Consider the following 26407-nt stretch of genomic DNA (forward strand, 5'->3'; position numbering starts at 1 on the left):
GGGGAGCACAACTCTGGGATACAGGAAGAGAGTAGGACAGAGAATGAAAGAAGACCAGAGGCTGAACTGGGCTTTAGAGATCTCAATAGAGAAGATCTCAAACCACAGCTGGAGCTACAAGAGGGGAAAAAGCCCGGGAGAGGAAGCGTGGAGGACTGGGATGCATGTGGAGCAGTGGGCTTTGCATAGAGTTTTACCACTGCATTATAGGTTGGTTGGACTAATTTCCTGAGAGCAGGGCATGCCAAAAAGAAGGACACTGCAGCACTAGGAATGCAAGCTGATCAAAGCCTGCAGAGTATTTATTCAAATATGGTTGAAGTAGCATAGAAGTCAAGGGCTGAATTGCAGATCCAACCACCTGGTCAAACCAGATGCAGGACTGGGCACTAGGACTTTTTTCTCAAGTGAGGTCTGAAGACAAGGGCAGAACTTGGAATCCTGGAAGTGGGATTCCAGTCAGTGCTCAGGGAAATCAGAGCCAGCCAGGACTGGGGTAGCTGTGGCAGAAGAAGTGTGAAATGTTAAAAGCCTTATTGGAATGTGGAGATGTGGATGGGGGGGGTAATAGATCTAGAAAAAAAAGCTTTGTGACAAAAGCAGTGGGCAGAAGATTTAACAAAGAGTGTATTTCCTGTGTAGTGATAATAGCAAGTTCATTTCCCAAGGTATTCTCCTGGGAATAAAGTCTCAGGGATTGAGTGCATTCATTTTCCTCTTGCAAATGAGACAAACGATGACCTAAAACCAAATATGTATTTACTTTCTGCATTCCTTAGCACTTGAATAGCCATGATTAAAATGAGGCTGCTTCGTGATTTGCAGCCCTGCAACTCAATTTATTTCAGTCCTCCTGGGACAATGTGTCTGCTGAAGCATATTCTAAGCAAAGAATTCCAATTGGTAGAAGCAATGGCAATTTAGAGAGCTGCTGAGTACACCTTTGGGGTGCAGACAAGGTGCTCCTCAGGCTAAGGAGACTTCAGCAGCTGTTGTGGGAGTCTCCAAGGAAGGGAGAGACAGGGAGGAGGGAGAAGAACAGGAGAAATGACATGGTAATGGGACAGAAGGTTATTGGCAGTGACTGTATGGTCAGGCTGTGCTTTGTGTAGCCTTCAGGACAAGGTTCAGGAATGAGTTTGTGGGGAAGTTTCAGATTGTTTTGCTCTGCCAAAGCAACTTGTTCTTCTTCTGTACGAACAGGGCTTTTTTGAGGAGTAAAAGCCAAGATGTGCTGTCTGTTGGCTGCAGTAGCAGGTTTGCCTCACTTTGGGTTGGATTCATTAAACATTTGGACATTCAATCCCTTTCCTGGCTAAATCTCCTGCTGTAGGTATATGACTGCCTGTCATGGTCCTTTCTGCAAGGCAGGGAAACTGTATGGGATTGCTGGGGAGGTAGGAAACATGAAGAATTTGGAAAGGGAAGCTGCACCCTTCATGCTGAGGCTTCTGAGCACAAGTGGAGAGTCCCAAATGGCACAGGGCACTGGAACTGGAAGTGGCACATGGAAGTCTGGCTCTGTGCCTCCCTTAAAAAGCTCTGAGTCAGAGGAGCTCTTTAGGTCTGGCACTCTGAAGTGAATGTTTCATTTCCAGTCCCAGACACCAAGTGAGAAGGGACCTGCTTGTTCCTGCTTGTTGCATTGCAGAGTGTGTTATGCCCTAAATCACCTCCCCGTGGTCAGTGGCAGGATCAGGAGCTGACTCTTAGATTTGGACCCAAAATTGGTCCAAATTAGCAGCTTGTTTCCTGCACGTGAGAGAATACTACTACAAATCCATCCTGATGGATTCTGATAGAAGTTCCCAAAGCCATGTCACTCAGTTCTGCAGTTCCATGGCATAACTGAATGGATCTGGCAGCTCTAACCAAAGAGGGGAAGCCTCACATACCCCTTCTCACCCAGTGCTCCGTGCCACACTTCTCAGCTGCTCTGTCTCACTCTTGTGTGCCACCTTTCATACTTCTCAGACCTTACCTGAGCTGATTTCATTCTCTAGGGTTATTTTGCTGCCAGGTCAGTGGGTTGAATTAGCTTACTTTAGAGTCCAGTGGGTGCTGGAGCTGGCACAGGATGCTAGTGGAGGAGGTCCATAAACAAGAGCAGATGCACCACGAGTCCCTTTTCAGCTATTTTTGGGTCAGCTCAAGCCTTAGAATGTAAGTTCATCATTGACACTGAAATTGCCCCACAACCTGTGGCTCAGAAGAGAGAAAGAGTGTTTCCTGCCCAAGAGGTGAATAAACTAGACTGATAGGCAAGTTCTTTTCATGCTTTTTTGCAGGTTCCTCTGTTAATTTCTTTCTCTAATCCAAGCTCAGCTGGATTAATATTTTTGTCAAGTCAGCACACACACTCTTCCAGCCCAGCAGATTCTGTAACCTTGAGGCTTTGGGGAGCAGTGATAATGCTGCTGACTGCAGCCACACTCCTTGGAACAAAGCTGAGACAGACTCTGGGCTTCAGTCTTCCATCCCAGCAGGATGCAAGCAGTGATGGGCATCCTGCAGAGTCTCCACTTTTCTGTGTTATCTTCTCAGGTACATATGGAAGAGTGACTGATGAGAGAGGTAGGGATTGCTGGTGTCAGCATTGCAGAGCCCAGCAAAAACTGTAATCTCTCCTTCCAGAGCCTCATCTCTTCTCCAGATCTGTCTGCTACACTGGCATTCCCTCAGACTCCCTGCTCTGCACATTCAGTCCCCTTCTTCTCCTCTCCCCTGCACCATCACTCTCTGAATTATCCAATACATCTTGTCCTCAAAATATATACTGAAACTGGGTAGATGCTTGCATATTCACTTGGCATTATTCTGAAGAAGCTGCTGGGGAGAGGGGGCTGGCAAGCAAGTAATGCTAAAGAGGGAATCACTTTATAAACCCTACAGAAAAACTAATGACATCACCTCTCAGTTTCAGAAACAGCCCTGTTTAACCATCAGCACAGTCCCTCTTGCCCAAGTTTTATGTCAGGGGCTGACTATCTGAGCAAAAAAGCACCTTACTGTGTCCAACTATCTACATTTCAGCCCTTTTGCCATCAGCCTGAATTATAGAGTAATTGGGGAAAATTAGTAATAGTAAAGGCTGGAGCATAATCACTGGTTAGAGGGGAAGCAAGACATTGCCCTGGTGACTGACTGTTTGCTACAGTGAAAGCTGAGATTCTGTCTTCTGGGCTTCTTCAGTCCTTGCCTTTTCTTGCAGACCAGCAGTATAGAGTCTCATTAGGCAACAGGATTAAGGAGTGGGGTTTTTTAATGGTGTATAATTAAACTGGGGAACTCACTGCTGCAGGGTCATGTGGAGTCCCAGGGAGTGATTAGCTTTAGAATATTTAGACAAATTCACATAAGGAAATCTTTCAAGTGTCACTAAATGCTGAGATGCAGATACAACTCCTGGCAGTGGGCATCCCCTCAGGTGCTTTTGTTAGAAAAGCTGGGAGGGTATGGCCAGGAGCTGGATTGCTTTGTGCCTCTATCAGAGCCCTCACCCTGGCCCTTCGTGGCTGCTCCTGTGTTTTTAGGCCCTTTGACTCTGCAGTTCCATGTTCTGCCTCCAAATGAACTGGTGCAGGGGGTTTGCTCCTAGCTGGGTTCCTGGTGCCATTAGCCTGGCACCACGCCCTTGCTGATTGCCACCCCTTTAAGCACAGCTAATTAATCCAAGTGCCAAAGCTGTATTAATTCCTGTGGCTCCAGGCTTGGCTTAGCCAGTGCTACCTTGGGGAGGACACAGCACAGATCCACGATGGTATCAAGTGTCAGCTGCTCTCTCAGCATGGAGTTGGTCAAAGACTGCCATGATCCTTGGCCCCAAACCTGTCAGATAGGAAATCCCATGTTCATTGCCACACTGGACAGGATTTGAAATGCTATTCCCAAGGTCACCAGTGTCTGTTCCTAGGTGGCATTACAGGATTCCTGGAGTCCAAAGGGGTTGTGCATAAGTCCCCTCCTGAGCTGGCAGCTCAGTCCTGAATGCCAGGGCAGCTGTAAAAAGCTCCTTCCTCTTCTGGTAATGTGTGTGAAGGAGAGGATGGAGAGTGTGCAGCACTCCAGAAATAAAAGGTGCTTGGAAAATCTAATCAAATGCAAAATCTAATCACATTTCCTAACTGGAAAAAGCTTGGAGTACCTTGCTTTGTCCTTTTATCCCTGCACTAGTTGTGTATTACCTCAGTCTGTTAAGAGATGGCCTGAGAACTACCATGTCCCATGTTACTGTCAATCAAAGCCTTTAGGGCTGATAACAAGGTTTATAAAGGATCTGCTTTATTGATTGTGTCTGAAGCAAGAGGTTCTGATGTGCACTGGGGCCTGTGCTTCAGCACTGCCTTTAGGGGTTTTTTTGTACTGGGACTGGGGTTTCTGGCTGGTATTCAGTCCAGAGTCAGAAAGTGAAAGGAGCAGGGTTGGATACAGCTCAAGTTAACAGCAGGGGTCCAGCTTTCCCTCTGACATATTCAAGAATTAATGGAATATTAAAGCGTCCCCCACCTTCTCTGCACACCCACCCACGTGTGATAGGAGGTCCAAGGAGGTTCCCAGAAAATTGCAACCTGATCTAGGCTGGCCTCAGAGGTCTCTTCCAACTTCAACCATCCTTTGACTGAAGTGCTTTCAGCCAGCAAGCAGTCAAGCTTTAGTGAGAGCAGCTGCTTTAGGATTGTGCATACAGCACAGCAAGAAAATCCTCTTTCTACAGATGCCACATCCCTCTTGATTTTAGGAGAATGCTTGTAGGAAGTAGGTAATGGAGAGGTATAAATAATGATTTGTTCAGTTCAGCTCAACCAAAAAATCAGAAGTTTGTGTCAACTGTTTTAAGGTTATTTAATTCTCTTCATGAAGGAATCCCAGGCTGGTTATAAAATGGAAATGCTTCTGAAAGAAAATGTAATGATTTCTTTAAAAACCATTTTGCAGTGCAAATTACCTTCTCTTTATGACCTCTGGGGTCAAGCAGTTTTCCCTCTCGCAGGAGACTTATCTCCTTGGTGAACTTACTCTTCCTTGAAACTGTTTACTCATGTGTTACAAAGAGAAGCCCCACTTGGAAGCTGCTGAACCTCTCCATACCCACCCATCAGTGTCAGTCAGCACTTGGAGGAGGCAGCTGAGGTCCCAGGTGTGGGGCTGTGCTTCCTGTACAGGCAGCAGTGTCCCTTGGAGCATGTTCAGTGTCCCCTCTCTGCTCACACAGAGGCAGGGACATGGCAGGGTCTTCTAGCACATCTTGGCAGAGGGAAGCTGCCCCTTTTTTTCTTTACAAACCAAAGCTGCCATGTAGATTGCCTGCTGTCAGTGGAGAGATTTGTTTTGGTTTGCTCTATCAGAGATACTGTGATTATAGGCATGATTTTGACATCTTATTTCTGATAGTGAATGCCAGACAAATAGTTCTGTTCTTTGGCAGCCTGACCCGAGCAGGGTGTTTGTGCACACCCAAGGACTGGGTGTTTTGTCACGGAAGGGAAAGTGCTCTTGCCTCAGCAGTTCTTTGTCTCCCAACGTGGGATTTCAAACTTCATTATCAGGTTTGAAATTCATTTTAGCACTTGAGCTGTAAATAAATAAATAAATAACTAGATCATCATGCGAAGCTCTGAGCCTCCCTGCTGAGCTGTCTCTCCTGGCAAGAGGCTGCTCCCAGCAATACTGATTTCAAATTGCAGAGACTCACTCTTCCCTTTCCCCCCTCCACAGCCTTTGTCTGGTGGCAGATTTTACCTCCTCTCACTCACTCTTGTCTTCTGATGGAAGTTTTGTTGATCTCTGTTTCCTTATCCAACCTCCAGATATCTGGTGACATGACCTGACTTCTCCAAAATACCCTGTGATACAAGTTTCACATTGCTTAATCAATAAGAAAAGATTCACTGACCAGGTCCAAAAGTTCCCTGTGCTGGACCACTGACTCAGGCTGGAATGTCACCTCTCCAACACAGCAAGGCACTCTCCTCAGCTGCTTTTTTTTGCAGGCTGGAGCTGGTCATGGAAAAACAAGATGTTTCTGTGGCCATAATCCACAGCTTTGTACACAGTACACTCAGCACTGCATCACCTTGCCATGATGCATTGGGTTAGACCTTTAGGCTGAGCACCTCCAAGAGCAGACAAACAGGGCAAATTTGCATTTAATGCAAAAAAAATATTGGCTTAAAGTTCTTGGATCTGCTCTCCTAGGACCCCTGAAGTTAGCAGACATTTCCATTGTTTGCAGCAAAGCCCAGCTGTGTTTTCCTGCAAGCCCAGCACTGTGTGCTGCATGGCACCATCCCCATGCTGGGGTTCCCTGGCTTGGGCAGCCAATGGGAGGAAATAAAGAACTGTTTAATCAGGTTTGCAATTGACCCTGCTCATTCTGTTGACATCTCATGGCCCAGAAATGAGATTGTCTGAAGCATGAGCCTTGCCTGAATAGGTACTGATTAACAGCAAGGGGAGGACACTACACCAGCTGATTACTGCAGCCATCCTGAAAGGAATGAATGTTGTCTAGAAAGTGAAAAAAAAAACCCCAAGAATTTTCTGCTAATGTCTGTGATCTTTGTAAAGCAGAGGGAGATAAAGAGCCTGATTCTAGGTGAGGTAATTCCTGAAGGTATCACTGCAGTTAAGGGTAAAAGTTTTCCAGCATGTAACCCTTCAAAATCATCATACTGTATCAAATAGATTTTGTGCCATGGTTCAAAACTGTGTTTAGAAGAACTCAGACCCAGGACATTACGTGGAGCTTTTTACTTTTTTTTTTTTTTTTGGAGGTAGCTATCAAAGAGCTTCCAAAGATGAAGAGCAGATGGATGTGTGTTCAAATTAATCAGAAGCAAAAGTGGCACTGATAATGTTTGATGTTGAGCTCGATGTGGTCTGAGTTGTTCTGCTTGAATTCCTTTGGTTCCCTCTGGGAAGGAACCCAGCTCCTGCTTCAGCCTCACTTCCAAGCCCATCCTCTTGCTGCCTGGGGGCTGGAGTATGGAATATTATACACATTCAGCTCCTCTCTGTCACCTCCCTGTTGCTGTGAAGAAGACAGCTGTATGCACACTGAATTTTAGGAATGCCTCTGTTCTTGTTGGAAACCAGCAGGACAATGTTTATGTTCCTGCCTTCCCCAGTGGTGGCAGTCTCAGGATAAACTGGGATGGTCTGCACCAGTTACAGCTCTCAGAAAAATCTCAGGAAAAGGACAAACTGACATCAGCCAGGAATGATGCTGAATATGATCGAGGATGTAGCTCTGCAAAAGGGAACCAACTAAAATCACACCAAGTGGTGTTGGTGTGATTTTGTTATGGTACAAAAATTTGCTTTTCTTCCCTTCAACCACTTAGTCCTGAAGTCATTTGACTCCATAAGAATGTGTGTGTTGATCATTTTTGAATGAAATATATAAGATCTTAGAATAAATCCTGAGGATAGGAATACGAGTGGCTAAAAAGACAAAAAAAACCCCAAAACCCAAACAAACAAACAAAGAAAAGAACAGAACTCAGCATTTCTTTGGTTTTGAAGGTTAGTTAAAGCAGGGGAGCTGCACTGTTTTAGCCCAGGTCAGAGAAGATACAACAAAATTGTAACTGTGTCCCATCCTGACACTGCATCTGCTGAATCTGGTGACTTGATCTTCACCCCTCCCTGTGAAGCACTGAGGTACCTGAGAGAGCCAGGACCTTGCACATGGTGGCAGCTCGGCTGTGCCTTAATCCGGTCTCACAAGAGACACATCAACAGCATGTGAAATATTGTCACAGCATCAGGGTTTTTCACTTAAAAGAAAGTTCATGACTCTGCTTGACTCCCCTTTTCCTTACATTCTCCTTTTCCTTACGTGTTGGCTTCCACAGAGCCCAAAAATGGAGACTGACCAGGATTGAGCTCAGTCCCCCAGTGATTTCAGCCTCTTTCTGGAGGGGTACAAGCAGTGCAGCTCCAAATAGGAAATGTTGGATAGAGGGAGGGGAGCATCCCAGGTGTCTTCATTGCAGCAGGCTGTGTGTGTGTGCCTGTTGGAATTCACGGGGATGCAGACATGGAAATCAGGATTTCTCTGGAGAGTGATGTGTGTGCACCAGAAGAGGACTCAAAGAGATGTTATTGCCAGGGCTGGGGTGAGAGCAGCTCTTCTCAGAGGCAGGTTCTTTTTTATCTTAAGATGTAGGGCCTTTTCAGCCAACTATTTATTACTGCCAGTTGAGTAGAGGATTGATGATAGGGATTGAAGGCAGGGAAGGACTTAAATGTAATTCCCTTTGGGCTGTGAGTGATCTCAGCTTTGGTTGAAGGGGAGGGGAGTGGTGGGACAGCTAAGAAAAGTGGGCAGTTATAGAAGGAAAACCACTCAGCTAAATGGTTTCCTTTTGATATATTAATACCTCGTTCATAGGCTTATTTGAGGAAAAACAGACAAGGAAAGGAGTTAGGATTTAAATGAACTCAGTTGTCTCCAGAGAGATTTAAATAATTCCTCAATGAGTCTTTTTAGTTGAACTCGGTGAGGCCACAGATCTCTGTGGGTTCCTCTGAGGTCACACTGAGGACATGGAGACAAGTTGGAAGGGAGGAAGGAGGCAGAAGAGGGCTGCCAGGGTAGTCTGGACACCTCTGAAAGGAGCTCAAAGGGGTATGGAGTGGCTTAGAGAGTCCCAGATCTGCACCATATCAGGGCCTCAGTTAAAAAAAGAAGACCTGTAAATTCAGGGTTATCAGGCAGATAACTCTGGTGCTGATGTTCACCACCCTTACCCCTTTGTTTGTCCTGCCACTTAACATCGCTCTTCACCTCAGGAGTGGTCTGATGAGAGCCTGGAGCTGGGAAGAGGTCCCACTACACTGTGAAAGGCTTTTAGTGGCCTTTTGGTGACTCACTATTGACACTGCACAAGTTGTGGCCTTCAGCCTGGCTGAACATCTCCAAGAAAAGGGGGAAAACCCCACATAAATGTTCAATGTGTCAAATGTAGAGAGAAAGGGCTGATGTTTCTGGTTTTTAGGACTTCTGCAGGACTCCATCTCTGTGCAACAGAGAGTTAAGAGCCAACAAAACTCTGCAGCTGGCATGGGGGAGAGGAGGTAGCAAAGACAAGAGAGCCAAAATGTGGACCTCTTGTTAATTATGACAGAGTTATGGTTTCTTATTTTATGATTCTATTTTATGTTCTATGTTTGGAATCAGAAGCAGAACCTTTTTTTTTCTGGTTAAGCATATTTGTCCTTTTTTTACTCTTTTACTTATCTAGGGACTTACTGTAGGAGAATCTGGCAAGCCCTAGGGACTTTGCAGAGCAGTAATTTACTGCTCTTTGTCACAAAGCAATAAATCCTTGTACAGTACTGAATAAGCAAAGTGTGAGTCGCCCCATCCAACCTCTGCTTGTAAATCTGAGAAGCTGGGAGTATTTTTCTCAAGAAGCAAAGGTTGGTTGAAGATTGATCACATGTGGAGAGAAGAGGGGTAGTGGGCAGCTGGCTGGCTGCAGGTGATAAGAGGCATCTGGTGACACTGCTCAATGTTCCATTTGAAGACATTATTGGGCTAAAACTGAGAGTGTAAAGTGGTATTTTTAGCAGATGATTTATTCAGCAAAAATACAGCACTAGAACAAGCGGATTTGTGGATTTAGGATCAGTTTAATAAAGTTGAGTCAGCAATAACTAATGCCTAAGGATTTCCCTTTCCATAGTGAGTGTCCTGCCTATCCTGTGTCTGGTTTGCCAGGACTCAGGGATGCTGCAGTGGTAGGAGGCAACTACATTTAGGCACCTGAGCCAAGCCCTTAAGCCTTCTGCATTTAAGAGCATGACCTGCAAAGTCCTTGCTGGGCTCAGTGAGTTGTCCACATCTGCAATGGTTTCTCCTCCCTTGATCTTCCTCCTTCTCTGCACAGCACCCTGCATAGCACCACCTGACACAGCATCCTGCCACTCTCTACAGAACTTTTAGCAATCCAAATAATAAAGTGCAGCGTTCATTGCTAATTCCCTACCTGGGTCCCTGTGGGAAGGTGGTGACTCACTTGACTTTGACCATGCTGTAGTGATCATGAATATTTACAGCCAGCTCCTCTGCTGCTAGCTACAGACAAAAAAGCTCTGGAAATGCCAGGAAACCCCAAGTGTCCCCTCTACCACCTTGGCTTCTTAGAGTAATTCCTTCTCCTCTCTGGTGCAGATCAAGTTGTTAGCATGCAAGGCAGTGCCAGCACAGACTGTACTGGAAGCAGAGTGACACTGGTGTGTGCCAGGGAGGTCTGTAATCAGCAGAAGTTGGGTAATTAGGCACTTCAGCACAAGCTGCAGTAAAGGGACACTTAGGGAGAGATTCATCAGAGGGAGGAGGGATGGCAAAGGGTGAGCATAGTCCTTTTGTAGGTATTATTCTGTATGGTACCTGCTCAGGATCATTCTGTACTGCATACCATGGTGAGGGAGCACGACCATTGCCATGCACACACCTTGGCCCTGCAGCACCTTAGCGGCACCTCGAGCCATTTATAGTCCCATGCCCTTGAGGAAGCATCATTTGCTCCTCAAAAGCACCATCCATCCCCAAATTCTGCTCTGGCATCAGTCAGACTGCCCTTGTCTTCCCCTCTAAATGACACAGTGGGAATGCAAGTCATAAGTAAAAGCAGGGGCAGGTCAGATAGCACCAGAGCATGGAGCAAGAGGTGAAGAAAATCTGAGCCTGTGCAGCACTGGCTGGGAAAGCAAAGGCTTCACCATGGCTGGGAGCACAGGTAGGAGAGGAAAAATAGGCCATCTTCAGCTGAGTAACTCTCAGATTTCTGTCTCTGTGTGTCTTAGTGTGTTCTGTGAACAAGGCAGTGAGTGCTCACAGGTGTTTTGTACAGCTCCTGCTTCTGAGGGTTCCTCTGCTTGGCTGAGACCTGTGCTTGTGCCAAGCTGCCTCCTGCTGAGGGCACAAGGTGCTTGGTGCTCTCACTCTGCCCAGGCTTTGGACAGTCTTCACTCAGCATTATTGGAGCCCTTCTCACTCATCTCTGCTCCCAGTTTTTGTGGGGTATGTGTTGGAGAGCAGGCACCTGGGCTGCTCAGCATCCAGGGAATGAGCAGCTGCCTTCACAGTGCAAGTGGCTGAGGAGAGGTTTAAAGGCTGAAACATGGGGCAGCTAATTGAGGGCTTATAACAAAAATGTCTGCAGAATCTCCAAGTGTTCAGAGAGCTGCTGGCTCCTGCTTCAGGCCTGGCATGGTGTGAAGGAAGCGGGTATGGGTATGGGTAGGTCTATCCTGTGCTTGTTCCTAGGTGGGTGCCATTTTGTGCACATCCTGGTAACTCCTTCTCTTCTCCTCTCCCCTGCACAGTACAAACAAGTGGAACAATATATGTCCTTCCACAAGCTCCCTGCAGATATGAGGCAGCGTATCCATGACTACTATGAGCACCGCTACCAGGGGAAGATGTTTGATGAGGAGAGCATCCTGGGAGAGCTGAGTGAGCCCCTCCGAGAGGTAAGGAGAGGGCAGGGAATGGGCACTGCATGTTCCTGGCATCTCTGGCAGCTGTGGAGTTCCCAGTGTGCAGAGTGGTGGGACTCCAGCTGTCCCATTAGCACTGGTTCTGTGTGTGCCCCTGTGTCCTGCCCAGCAGAGACAGCCATCCATGTGTCTGAGCCCCATTTTGGGGCTGTACCCGTTCCTCTGCTGTGCCTTAACTTTTTGGGAGATCAAGGCCAAGAACAACATGGTCCATAGCTTGGCTATGTCTCTATCAGGGACAGTTTGGTTCAGAGGGGGTGACAGGCCTTGCCATTGGTGTGTGTCTGGTATTCCCTTGCCTTGATCGTGGCAGAATCACTGCTGTGGAGAGAGAATCCCAGACCTTTGGAGTCTGCAGGACTGCTGCCTGAGTTTGATAATTGCTGCAGCACAACTGATGTCTGATAGAAGGGCAAGGGGCTGCCACCCACTCAGCATGTGAAGAGGTCCATCTAGGCACCTTCTGAAGCCATGGCAATGTCATCCCCTTCCCCAAAGATCTCCTGCAGAAGACCACTCTGGAAGATGCTCTTGTTTTACCTCACACTTCCCTCCCCATGCTTATACACACTGCTGCCTGGCATGGGGTCTTGGGGAGCTCCCACCTCATGCTCCCTAATGTTAAGTTGCATCTGATAAACCTCTGTATCTGTATAAATCTCTGTGCAGTGTGCAGGCCTCATCAGCTCTGCCAGTCTGAGGAGAAGCCTCCTAAGGAGGACCCAGACTTGAAAGGAGTCTTTACTAAACCTCCCCCTTCCCCTAGCTGAAGCCTTGCAATGCAGGATCTCCCTAGTATATGCCTCTGGTATGTTACATACAAGCATCAGGAGAGCTCTTCCTCCTCTCTTCCTCCTCCTAGTAATACACCTCCATTGGAAAGAGAAGAGTTGAGGATCTGCCAGCCATGTTTTGAAACTAATTCTGCCAAAGATTGAAAGGGCAACCCTGAAAAGAACCCCAGTGGGGAGGAGGCAAATGCTTCCCCAGCCCTCTTTCTTCCTGCTCCAGTCATCCAGATCCTCCTTCCCTACCTGGCTAGGGAGCATCTAGCTGAGTTGATTTAATCAATATCACTTCTCTGCCACTTTCAGAGTCTGAGTTGTGATGGCACAGAGCAGCTCCTGTGCAGTGGAAAGTGCTGTCATACCCTCCCAAGTGACACCAAACCACAGGAGGAGGCACAGTCCCTGTCTGCTTCATTGACAGCTGAAGAGCTGATTTGGGTTTTCTTCATCTGAGGCTGATGATCCAACCCATGCCCTGGTGACTGGTGGGCACCTCTCCCTCCCCTCTCTTGACACTGTCCCCATCTGCCCAGAATAATTCTTTTTCTGACCCTTTGGCATGTCTGGGCTGTTTAATATCTCATTGACAAGGAAGGACAACAGAGAACATAGGGCTGCCAAGGTGAGTTATAACATTTTCCCAGAGAGGAGCCCTGGACTTTTTTCATACAGCATTTCATCAGTGCTCTGCACCTCTCCCACAGCCCAGAGATTCTTGCAGAAAGAAGCGTGTCATGGGGTTGGGAGGGTGGGAGGTATTGTCCCTGCTCAGAGAGAAAGCCTAGGTATGAAAGCCATGAAGCATGGTGTGAAGCTGGCAGCTTAAGTACTCACTGTGTTTTTCCAGCACCCAGAGCCTGTTCCAGCACTGGGGGGACAGACTAAGGGAGCAGCATTTTTTTTCTCACTTTCTATCGTACAGGTCAAGCGGGAAGATCTTCCCAAGTTATTAGATGTTGACTAAACATATGTACGTGTCTCTTCTGCTCCCTGTCCCATCTTCCCTCTCTCTTTTGCCTCACCACGTTGTCAGGAAATCATAAACTTCAACTGCAGGAAGCTGGTTGCCTCCATGCCCCTATTTGCCAACGCTGATCCCAACTTTGTGACGTCCATGCTGACCAAGCTGCGGTTCGAGGTGTTTCAGCCAGGGGATTACATCATCCGGGAGGGCACCATTGGCAAGAAGATGTACTTCATCCAGCACGGGGTGGTGAGCGTCCTCACCAAAGGCAACAAGGAGACCAAGCTGGCAGATGGCTCCTACTTTGGAGGTGGGCTTTTAGCAGTCACCTTTACAAGCAGTTCACCTGCTGCGATTGCTCTGATTTCCTTAACTTGTCCCGGACGCGCAGGAATGTGGGACCCAGCACCTTCTCCTCCACCCTTTGTTCATCTCACCTTTCTTGCAGCTTCCCATAGAGTAAGTTTTGCAATGGGAGGCAACCAGGACTCCTGGGCAGTGCAAGAGTCTAGATAATAAATAACAAGGAAAAGGAGAAAGGAAACTAAGTTCTGTGAGGTTCATTGCTTTTTGCTCCAAGCAGACTGACAGATTGGTGAAGCTGAGAACCTTAAGGAAAAAAAATGGAGCATTCTCAATTCTCCAAGCAAATATATAGTGTTGCCTAGTCTTACTGTCTGGCATTTATCATACAAAGTACTGTGTAAACTTGAAGGAAAAAACACAGTCCATCATTTCTCCAGTCTGTGGCTCAGCAAAATGTCGTGGAGGTCATCAGGCAGGCATAATGTATCAGCTGCAGAGCTCTGGAACAGTGCAACTAGCAGAAAAGACTGTAAAAGAAGATTTAGGATATTGCTCTTAGGAGTAACTCAGAGACACCCCTCCTACCAGAGCTCTATAGACCTCACTGACAGCCCAAGACAGACAGTCCTCTGGGAGATGCATGTTTCGGTACAAGCACTGAACACACCACAATTAAGGGCCTACTGAGGGGGGGCAGAATAAATCTTACCTTTCCTTCTCTTCTATAAGGCTTTTTCTCTATTAAAAACCCCTCTGTTATGTATTTCCTACACTCCTCTTAGTCTCCTAGTTGCTGTGAAACAACCTGTCTGTACCTACCTGGAGTACAAGGAGTTTGCATGTCCCCAGTAAGCTGGGTCAGCGTGCTTGAGATTTGGAGTTACAGGAGACCCTGAATTGTAGAGATATGACTAAAATTGCCATGATGATCCTAGATACCATCCACACAACTCCTCACACACAGTTAAAGCTGGCATGGGAAAAGGAAAGCAGCCTAAGAATGCTCTGAAAACCTGGTAGTGCTGCTATCCTCATGCTTTGGGGCAGACCCAGACGAATCCTGAGAGCAGTGCTGGTGGATTGACACCCACCATATGGCACAGAGAAGGAAGTTGTCAGTCTTCAGGTCACACCATCTGTCTGTAAGTGCCTGATTTAGCTGCCCATACTCTGGGTGTAATCAGTGGAAGAGCAGGACTCGGGACCTTTCTGCTGTGTCTGTGCCCCAGTCAGACATTTCTGGCAGAGTTAAGGGCTTACTGCTTTGTAGTCACCTGAGCATCCTCCTAGGAGTAAATGACTACAGTGTAATAACACCAGGAGTTAGTAGATGTTACTAAGTTGGTCTTTCTGGGACAAGGTGTAAGCTTGTGGTGTGTCTGAAAAAAAATGTCAAAAACTTTGAAGATGTTTGGGCTGTGGGGATCAAAATTATAACCAAAGCCACAGGTCAGCACGGAGCCTTGAGTGCTACAAATCCAGAGAGAGAATTAGCTTCAGTGAGAGCACAGCTTGATGCTCTGCTCCCAGTGCCCATGAGGAGCTGGAGGAGGACAGCTTCTCCACTCCAAATGCTCAGATGATGTCTTTAATAATCCACTATAACAAAACTCCTCTGGCTAATGAGCTGCAACTGCTGGGACAGCCCCCTGGCTGCAGCGTGTCGCCACTCCTGGTGTTTTCAGTGGGGCGGGGGGGGGTAAAGCCTGGCTGGAGAACAGAGTGGATGGCAGGCAGGGACTGGCTGTGAGTGACAGTGCCAGCTCTCCCATCGCAGGGGTAATGGTGTCTGTGCCCATCTTCTCAGGCTGGCTCTTGCATTGCAGAAATTTGCCTGCTGACCCGTGGTCGGCGCACGGCCAGCGTGCGCTCCGATACCTACTGCCGGCTCTACTCCCTCTCTGTGGACAACTTCAACGAGGTGCTGGAGGAGTATCCCATGATGCGTCGAGCTTTTGAGACCGTGGCTCTTGACAGGCTGGACAGAATTGGTAAGCAGAAAGTGTGGGGGGCTCCTTCCCACACTGCTGCCCCACCTCTAGTTGGTGGGGTTCCTTTGCTCAGTTGGTCCTCGGTTCCGGTGCTGGCGTTGGGAGCTCGAGGAGATCCCAGCCTCCTTCTCCTTGCCTGACTTCAGCTCTTACAAGGAGCCCCATTCACAGCTGGTTAAATCCATATCCTTCCCTGGCTTTCTCTCTCACATATATGCATTTCTCCTGGCTCCTGCTTCCATTTGTTTCCAGGATGTCTTTTTGAAGAGGCCATGAGGGCCATGCTGGTGAATTCACTAGATTTTGAATTTTAGCTCAGAATGTGTAAATACACAATTGATAAAAACCTAACCTCCCACGGGCCATAGTAAACACAATTAACCAAAGAGTAGTACTGGGTTGTTACAGCTCATAGTAACCCACCCCAGGATGCTCTCCTGTCCTGTGGGAGACATAACCTGTGCTGCAAACATTCTTACCTTAACTAGAGAAGATCAGGATAACATTCCTTGGTCACAACCAGAGATGTTTCACATGGATTAAGTCACTTATGCAAGGTCATGCAAGAAGTCTTTGCAGAGCTGAGGACTGAGCATTTCTGAGTCCCAGTCTAATTTCTTTAGCTTCTTATTATATGTCTCTTAAAACTGCATGCATTTTCATTGCTTTTCAGAATCAAAAAGGTCAGTGCAGGTCTGAATACAATTCAGAAGGCTTGGAGGATAATGAGGTGAGGGGGTAGGGAATAAGCTGGCATCCCAGCAAGGGGTGCAGTGCCTCTGGGGCTTTTCATGCTAGGAACATTGTATTCTGTGCATCTCATTACCTGCTGCAGATCAGAAAGTGTCAGCCCTGAGGAAAAGGTTATGAGCTAAATATGTAGAGGTTGGCAAAGCCCACACTAACGAGGCCGTAGTGGCCATAGTCCCATCACTAGGGTTATGTAAATTAAACTACACAAACCACTAAGAAAATGTAATGCCAGGTGCCACCAGAGACTGGTCAGCTTGACTTTATCTCAAATTCTTCAGCTCTAGGTGGTCAGTGCTGCTCAGCTTCCCAGCCTGATGCTCTCTGGGACTGTAGCTGTGTGGGTGTAGTGCTGCACAATTAGCTACAATTCAAGGAAAATTCTAAACCAACATAAAAAACTTTGCATGCTTCTTCCCCTCGGATAAATTCCTTTCCACAGACAGCTGCAAAATGTCAACATAAGGTCAAGGGGTGGCACAGAGCAACTGGAAGAACAGGCCCTTTGGTGCAGAGCTTTGGCATTTTTCTCCCCTCCTTCTGCCATTCTGCTAACCTGAGACAGCATCACTCCCTATGCCATATGAAAGGTAGAGACCTTCAGGGTCATAGAATGGAAATTCTAGTGCCTCCCTTGTTTCTCTGGCAATCAGCCCTGAGAGCTGCTTGTTCTCTCACTTTTACATCCTCTACTATTGCAAAATAACATCTTCAGAGCACTTTCAAACCCCGTTGGCTGTAATTTCCCAAAAGAGCCTAAGGGAGCTATGCACACCCTACTGAAATGAGCAGATCCCATGAAAATTCCTGTCTTTATAAATGAAGCATGGCTTCAGCTTCCCTTGAAGTGTGCACCATCCAGAAAGAGCAGTGCAGTAGCTGTGTAACCTATGTGTAACAAAGCATGTGACTTTCTAGGGGAGTCAGGATCACTGTGTTCTGCTGAGACTTTCCCTGAAAGTTACAGGGATTGTTCTCAAGGGATGAAGTTACTGAGAAAAATAAAAACAGGCATGAAGAGAAGCAGGACTGTAGCTTTGGTTCCTGCTACGTTCAGCTCAGAATCTGTAAGCAAGATGGAAGCAAACTGGAGCCTCTTTCCACATCAGTGGTGCATTCACTAACTTCCTTCTACCTAGATGACAACACCAGCTTGAGAAGCCCATACCTCAGTGAGTACATCACAAGATTCAGAGGACTCTGTCACTCCTCTGATGCCAGGGTAACATCCAGTCAGTATTCCCCTGGGTGCTGGGAGGAATCAAAAGAGCAGGGAGAAAAAATCTCGGTCCCTCCAGTCACTGTGACTGGAGAGATGTTTACAGGATTACCTGTTTCAGGGAGGATTTGAAAAGCATTGTCCAGGGATACAGGATGAGACCTGAAGACCTCATCCCTTGTAGCAACAGGAGCAGTAAAGGTTGACTGGAGGTGTGGTGAGGCATTCACTCTGCAGAGCAAATGGAGTTTGAAGGGTTGTGGTTAACAGAGGGGCAGGTGCACCCTGGGCTGTGTGTCCCCATTGCTTCCTGCTGGGAGCTGAGCAGGGCAGCAGCATGAAGGGCACAGCCCTCCAGGGAGCTGTCAGCTGCATTGGCTGCTCACTGAAGAGCATGTTGATGTATCCTTCTGACCTCTGGTTTTAGTGGGAATTGGTGATGGCATCCTGTCTGCACCATGCATGGCTGGGGGAGAGGTTTCCCGAGTGTTTGCACTTGTGGAGCTCTTCAAAAACTTCAAGGGATTCTTCTCCATTAATTGATTAAGGCTGGGATTCAACCAAGATTTGTGTCCCTGCTTTTTGAGTAACTTCCAGGCTCTATAAAATTCCTCACTCTGCAGAATATCACATGCCTAACTCTCCACAGTCACAGGACCTGAAGGCTGAGACTTGAGGAGATGAGACTGGTCACTGGTTGATGATCACCAATTAAATTCTCCTCTTTTCTTGCTCTTGACCAAGCTGTAAAATCTTGTGTAGTGCTTGTGTGTTGAAATGATGTATTTGTTTCTCCAGTGAGTAATTCTTTGCCTGACAAGCATTTGTGCATCATCAGTTGGTTACGTAAGTCACATCATTCTGTACCTGACTGCCTTGGGATCTGCCTTTTAGTGACCACTGAAGCTTAAAATTAGATTTTCACAAGTATTTGCACTTGTAAAACACAACCACTGAAACATTAGTTGGAAGTAGCTACAACATGGGTCGTCAGTATTGTCCAATCAAAATTCACTGACACTTTAAAAAAATATTGGGGACTATTATTTCCCATCAGTTGCTGTGCTGTAATAAATACCATGAGTATCTGCCATAAGGTTTCTTGCTGTCCGTATTAAGGTCACTGGTGAGAGCTGAAGGTGTTCTAACAGCCAGAGGAAGTTATTTTTTTCATTTTCACTGGGAATTTTTCACCACATTTTCAATGTTAGTTGCAGTTTTGGTACCAGGAACCCAGTTAGCCCCAGAGTAAAAGTGCCTTGCATTTCCCCCAGGCATTGCAAAAAAAAACCCCAAGAAAAGCTAGCACAACACAATACCAGTCTCTAAACATATAATATTATTGTGGTACAAGAGTGTCCACTCAAGATATTATGGTGGTAGAAGTTTTAAAAGCCACAAAAGTAGCTCTTCCCAGACTTTTTGACTGGACACCCTGTTTGTCAACTCCTGATCACACTTCAGCAATTGAAATCCTGTTGGCTTTGCAACCCCACTTGTCTAGGTCATGACTAACACTGGGATCTGCTGCCTCAGAGGAAAGTCTGGCTTGTGGTAGGATAGGTGAGCTGTGAGTGAGAAGGTCTGGGAGCTGTGCCAGGCTCTGCCACACGGTCCCTCCGTGTCCTTGTCATGCCTTTGCTCTGTGCCTCAGTTCCTTGTCTCTTCTACAAGGAGAATAATACCAACAAAGGTGTAGCTCAGTCTCTGAGTGCTCCTTAGCTGCTTACATGTTCTAGAGGGTGCTCTGCAGGATCACAGGAATAAATGAAACAGGCTGAAAAAAAAATGTGTATAAATAAAACCATATGTACTCAGCATAAACTTTACACTCTGTCCACACTGTGGTCCCAAATTTGCTGTATACAGTTGAGTAACCCCCACTTGAGATGAGCCAGCAGATTGGGTCATAATGGTAATAATATATGTATATATAAATAATATGTAAATATAAACAATATAAATAATATAAATAATATAAATAAATACATGTGCTATTATATATTATGTGAAGCTACTGATACAGGCACAAGTTTCTGTGGCCCAGGTGTACAGAGCTAGGGGGTGTGTGCTTTGGGAGAAAGCTTTGTGTCAAAATCACCTTGAACTCTGCCCAGTTCTTTAAGGAGCTGAAATCTTATTATCCAAGTACTGAGCAGGTGGAGGGCACCAGTGGCTGACAGCAGATAACAGAGATTCTCCTGTGTTGTGACCTGTCTGCTCACTTGTATAACCCAAAAACCTCTTTATGAGGAGTCAAGGTTCAAACACCAGTGTGTATGATATTTTTCTGACTTGAAATCCTCTTCCATCATTTCCACAAGATGTAGATCTGTGATAGTCAGCAGTGTGACTCCTGAGGTGGCTGTCTAAAATGGCTTTGGTTGGTGACACCCTGGCAGTGCTTTCTAGCACAGATATGCAGAGTAGGAGCTTGGACTTAAGCAGGAACTGAATATTTGAATTTCTTTTTCTTTGGAAGTGAAAGCTCCAATTCAGAGTATTTTATGTTTAGCCTAAGGAAAGGTATCAGCACCTCACCAGTCATGAGAAATTGAAGATTACCCCAGCTTAATTAAGGTGAACTGGCAACCATGGCCACTTGATTGTGAAGTACCATTTCTCATGCAGCTCTAGAAGGAAAATAAAGCCTTAGACACCCCCGTGGAAGGGACAGTGTGGGGTGGTGATGAGATCTCAGGAGACCTGTCTTGGAATTTCTAAGTGACCTCGGTCAAATCAGTTTATCCCAACCCATCTCTGCCCTGCAGGGTGCAAGTTCTCTGGAAAAGTTTGGTGTTCCTGGCAGGAGTCAGTAGTACCACAGATGGATAGCAGGCTGGCTGGCAGACATAAAGCAGAAACACAAGAGCTGTGGGAGTTGTAAGAGATAAAATGTGTTTGTGCCCCATCTCTGTGGATCTCCCAAGTTACTGCATTCCCTTTAGCTACATCCACAGCTCTTTGCTATCTTCATCAAAGTAAAACACCCACTCAGATAAGGTTTTACCATTCCAACACCTTTTAAAGTTATTTTCAACCTCTTTAATTACATGAAATAGGACCTGCTTATCAACCACACTTCTTGACTCAGGGGAATTTTCCTGCCACGAGCTCTCTGCAACCAGACCACACAGCAAAGCACACAACAGACAGAAAAGCAGTGCCAGAATGTCCAGAGTCTTTCAGATCTGCCCCTGCCACAGCTGTCAGCTCCAGCAGGACACAGGGAATTGAGTGCAGGAGCTTTGGCTCCAGACACAAGCACTTCTGCCACTTGAGGAGAAGGCAGCTCTTTGGCTGCAGTCTCCAGCAATAAGTCACAGCCAGGGCACCATGCTTCAGGCAGCAGACAACATCACAGGCACTCCAGAATTACACAGATCTGACACTCATTTGTGAATATTCACAGTTTGCTCTACATAGCTGTATATATTAATTATTTTTTTTTTCTGCAAAGCTCTGTATGATGGTCATATCTGTAAAGACTGGGGGGGGAAAAGCTTCATTTATTTTAAGCCTTGTTTACCTATCATGAGATTTCCTCAGATAGCATTATTCACTGTGTATCACTTGACCTGCAGCAGTTTGGCTCAGTTAAATGTTGTGTTATGTCTGTTAAAAGAGATGTCACATATTTTGAAAAATACCCATTTGTTTCATGGGAGAGGAGAAGCAGTCAGTGGTAGGCCTGAGTTGTACAAGGAAGGGGACACCTCCACTTGGAAAGACAGGGAATTGTCCATTTTTCAATCTTTGAACTCTATATTGTTTGTTAAGATGGTGAAAAGACAACAGATTCCATCCACCTCCCCAGTACAACAGGCTCTGCACTGGTGCATCTTACTTCCCTTTCAACTTCCCTGCAATAAACCCCCCATATCCAGGTGTAACTCCCCAGTAGCTTGCAGAGGACAGAGAAGGGGAGAAGGAGATGTTGTTATACTGTAATTGTACCATCATAGTGAGGATAGAAGGGAGCTGCAGCCTGCAGGTAGGTGCTGCCTTGGATGTATCATGGCAGAAGAGCAGATGAGTGGCACCTACTGCAGAGCAGCTCAGCAAGACTTGCACAGCCCATATGAAATGTATCCACACAGACAGGCCCTCCAGAAGGTTAATCTGCATTAGTTTCTAGAGCAGATTTGTTAAGTGCACTGAACTCCTCTGTGGTTACCCTCAGAGCTGATCCAGCTGGCTTGGCTTTGCTGCCAAGAGCTACTTCAGTTCAGAGCAGAAACCTTAACATGACAATTTGAACAGTTCAGTGGGAGTTTACTTAGTTTTGAGAGAATGTCAGGGTTGAACAGGGAAAGAGCACCTAAACTGGGAGTTAAGAACTAGTTTGAAATCTCTGTTCCAGCTGATTTCCCTGTATTTGCAGAATCTAAGATAGTGGCAAGAGCTGATGCAGTGAGACCTTCTGGCCAGCACAGTCCCAGAGCAGAGGAGTTCCCTGGGGCACCAAAGCAGCTGTAGCAAACTTCCAGTTCTTGAGTACATCCAGGGTTTCTTTGCCTGCAGTTGCTAGTTGAGGTGTTATCCCTCTGGGGACAATATCAGGATGCTAAATTACCACAGCACACCAGCTCAGGACACAAGTAACTCAGAGGCAAAGAGCATGGGGAAAGCTGCAGAGTGCTTGGAGCCCTTTGCTGCAACCACTGACCCAAGCAGAGAGCTCAGCACCAACTCCTCTGAATAATAAGAAGCAAAGACCTGAAAGAAGTAACCAGAGGGCAGCCACTTTGACAGCAGGCCAGGGCACAAGCCAGCCTAATAAAGTGAGATTATTTCAACTACATGCAAATTCAGAAAGCAATTGAGTGACCTGAATTCTTAAACTGCAGTCAGTGGGCTTAGACAGAGCTGAAAAGAGAAATGAACAGAAAGTCACAGCTAATTTCCCCAGTGTCTGTGCAGAATTTTAACAAGAGAAAGCTAATTTTGATTATTTGATAGAATTATTGTTGAGTGCTGGCTCCTTTTATGAAATCACACGAGCCTTTCTCCCTGTTCTTTTGTGTGCTATCTACAGTTGAGGAAAATCTGACTTTGCAGTTCTTTATTACAGGAGCAACATCTGGTTGCTTAGTTTCCATAATCTTACATACCTCACTGCACTTCAAAGCACCAGGAGCTTTGCTAGGAACATCTTCTGGGCTCTAAATATCTCCCCTTCCTTTCCCTGCATTCAGCCCATTCGCTGCACTGAGGAAAACAGGGAGTTTTTAGAACCCAGAGCACTCTATTGATTACTTTGTGTCTGTCTCTGTGCTTGGACCTGTACAAAGACAACGAAAGTCAGTTGTGGCACAGAGACCTTTTAATCTAAGCCCTTTAACTGCCTGTGCTCCTGTCCCTCAGCCATGCTCACCCAGTTCACCTTCTTGCTGCTCTGTAGCAAGTGAGGGGCCTTGAGCCACCTCAGAGTCAGCAGTAGTAGGGAATTGGTGAAGGAGATGGTTCTGGATGGCTCCTCTGCCAGCTCTGGAGCATCACAGTAAATCTGGGGAGTGCTTTTGGGTTTAAGGGAAACACTTGGGTGGATCTTACTGCCTTAGTCTTTGCTCAGGGCTGTGATTTATGTGGGATAAACAACACAGAAGGAGAAACTCTGCAAGGTGCAGCCTCCTCGTGTGCTTCAGTGAGTAGATTGGAAAGGAATCAGGCATCTCTTTTACTCTTTCCTCATCATTAGGCTTCTCTCTGGCATAGCAAGAACCCAAGACTCTACTGTGGGTCACTGAGGGTAGCTGGGAGCTGCAGAACATCATTTCAGTTCTGGTTACACAGGGCCAAACTAATCAGCCTCTCAGTCCTTTGGTTGCTGACTTTTTTGCTTTCCTTTTTGAGGCAGGTGATGCAGCAATAAACGGAGAGCAGGAAAAATGAATTTGAAACTGAAGCAATTTCATGTAAAAGATGAAAGGGAGAAATAATCTTGGAACCACCAGCTCAAGCAGACTTACTCCTACTGCCTCATTCCTCTCTTGGCTTACATTTCATGCAGGACCTGGCAGGAAGATGTCTTTGTCCCAGCAGGGCTGTGCTGTGTGCCTCTTGTCATCTAGTACTGGTTGGAAGGAGGATTTTGTCCAGAGCAATTAATAAGACTTTAACACTGGTGTGTGGAAAGATCATGTAGATGATGCAGCTATTTTGAGTGGTGCAACCATTTAGTTTTTCAGCTTGCTAACCAATAACAATTTTGAAAATTTATTTTTGAAAAATTCCTCTCCCCTTCAGTAATTGAAGTAACATATCCAGTCATTTCAAAAATGCTCTGGAGCAGAAAGTTGAGACTTTCTTGGCATAATAAAAAAGAAAAAATAGATTTGATAGAATAGCTGATAAAGGTTAAAACTAAAAACCAGAGAAGTGTTATATCAATATCAAAGGAAAGAGAAATGTTCTGTTTTCAAGCTAACAAAAATGTGCATTCCAAGGTTTTTTTTGGAATTATGTTCTCAATTTGACACAAATTTAAGGAGCTTTGATCAAACCATTTCCAGTGAATAGTATGCATGTTTGGTAAGTGTTAGAGTATTCTTTATTTAGTTCTCTGCCAAGGAAACCATACTCTGCCATTCAGCTCTTTCTGTGTCTCCAAGAGTTCCAGTTATGAAAACATCAGTCCCCTCCATCCATCCATCTATCCATCTGTGCTGCTCTGATTAACATTGCTCTGGCTCCTCATTTGAATTGAGGGCAGCATTGGAAGCTGCAGACTATTCAAGCACAGACAAGGAAATCAGAAGCCAGACAGGTGACATGGAATTAAAGGAGTGAGATGAGGTGGAACGGTGGAAACACAGAGCAGTTGCTGGGACGGAGCTCTTCGGGAAGCTGTGTGAACAAAATCTCCTCCTTCTCCTTCTTCTGCCCCTCCTGGTTCTTCCCCAGCCTTGTTTTGCTACAATCTGTTTTCAGGAAAGCAGATGTTGGAGGGCAGCTTTTCTGCCTGTCTGCTTTGCACTCAGCGTGGCCTCTGCCATCCATGTCCTGACCTTGCAGTTGTGCAGGACAACTTCTTGTTCCTCATGCTGGGATTTGTACCTTCAGCTCCAGCAAGGGGAGGATCACAAACCTGCAGTGTGAATCCCTCTTCAGCTCAAGTGTGCAGGCCGGGTTCTTTTTTAACCTGTCAGTTTTATTTAGATAGGTGGTTTCTTCCTTCCAGGCTTGGAACAGTTTTCTGTTTCTGTTTAGGCAGCAATTTGTGATCTCATTTGTTTGTGAGTGCATATGTGACTCCAGGTGGAAATTACTGTCTGTCTGTGCAGCCTGACCCTCTGCTACATTCACTCCCTGTTACTGTATTTTCAGTGCAAAAATGCTCTTAAATTTAAAGGTGACATTCATGCTCCCTCTGGTGTGCCTGGCTGCATGAAGGGCAGGCAGAACCAGGACCTTTCTGTTTCAGGGATATCAGCTGCTGCCTCTTCCAGTCCAGTTCCTATAAATCAGTATCAAATCACCTCTGAGAGAAGCTGAATACTTTATACTTATTCACTGGTGTTTTTCAAGACAGATTCTTGTGGATGTTTTCTGTATCTTTTCATGCTTTGCATCTGCACTCTAGAACTAAAACATCATTTTTGGATGCTTTCCTAGCATTTTATGTGGTGGTGCCTCCTATCTCCCTTACACTTTACAGTTTCCTCCTCATTTGTGCAATAATTCTTTCACCTTTTCTGGTGGTAGATTAGGTACTTAGCTGGTCATATTCAAGGCTGTACCATTTCAGAATTACTTTTTAGGACACCAGGATACCAGCTACACACTTCAGAGAGACACTCACATTCTTTGCTGCCAGATTTTTGATTTTTACATTTGGCCAGTTAGAGGCATGTCCTTCAACTCTGAGTCTTTCATCTGATGCAGATGAAAAGAGTACATTATACACTAAAACAAACAAACAAACAAAAAACCCCAACAATCTGGATGTCATCTTTGCACAGAGACATACCCACATCTGTACACAGAGATCTGAGATTTGGCTGGTATAGGTTTGGAAGGAAATTCCTCAGAAATCTCGTTGGGAACTACTGCCCAAAGTGGCAGTCAACTCTTAACCATTCTTTCTTGGAAATGATCAGCTGACCAGTTTTAAACTAGAATGCTGTATGGGACAAATGAAATATCATATTGTGGACTTAGTTGGTAATATCAGTGGCTGTCTCACCTTGAAAATTGTGATTTCATGGAAGTGTGAAAATGGGCTTAATGGGCAAGCTCTCGTTTGCAGGAAACCTAATTGACCTGAGCTGTGCTACCAGCCTTTAATTCTTAAAGCACATTATGATTTGGGGTTAAAATACAAAAGAAGAGGACCTTCCACATCCAGGCCTCCCCTCTATATCTGCTGCTGCCTCATGTTGTGTAAATCCACAGGTGAAAGGGCATCACTGGCAGCATCTCATCCCTCTGCCTTGAATGGTTCTTTCAGAGTGCATCCCTTTGGTGCCAGGTGAAGTCTCAGGCCAGACAAACTCATTCCACCACATCTTTCCTGCCCATTGAAAAGGCAAAGCTCTGAGCTAATGTTTTGCTGCAGGCTAGGAATAGTCCAGCTGGAGCATGACATTTGCTAGCCTGTGGTTTCCTGAAAGCTGGGGCTGAAAGGACATGGCCAAATAAGCTGGTAGCTGCAGCATGTCTGAGGGTTTGCTTTTTGACCACCTCAGCTGTTCCAGCATGTGAAGTCCTCCTTATTCACAGAGAAATTTCCTACAACTAGAAACACATACTTGACTTCAGAGTGAACAACTTGCAGGAGGCAGATGAGAAAAAGGTGTCCCTGGAGAGCAGCTGAAGACTCAGGATCACAGAATCACAGAATTATCAGAGTTGGAAGGGACCTCTGGAGGTCATG

The 26407-nt window shown here is 46.0% G+C and overlaps 1 protein-coding gene across 1 annotated transcript in view; it reads left to right on the plus strand.

Moving 5' to 3' along the window:
* Window positions 1–26407, plus strand: part of HCN4 (hyperpolarization activated cyclic nucleotide gated potassium channel 4) — a 106365-nt gene that overhangs the window by 77539 nt on the left and 2419 nt on the right. The window contains exons 5-7 of the mRNA XM_008495317.2: window positions 11338–11484; window positions 13333–13573; window positions 15396–15560. Coding sequence (XP_008493539.2) covers window positions 11338–11484; window positions 13333–13573; window positions 15396–15560 — 553 coding nt within the window. The remainder of the gene's footprint in view (window positions 1–11337; window positions 11485–13332; window positions 13574–15395; window positions 15561–26407) is intronic.

This window comes from Calypte anna, chromosome 10, assembly GCF_003957555.1.
Source record: "Calypte anna isolate BGI_N300 chromosome 10, bCalAnn1_v1.p, whole genome shotgun sequence".
Lineage (NCBI taxonomy): Eukaryota > Metazoa > Chordata > Aves > Apodiformes > Trochilidae > Calypte > Calypte anna.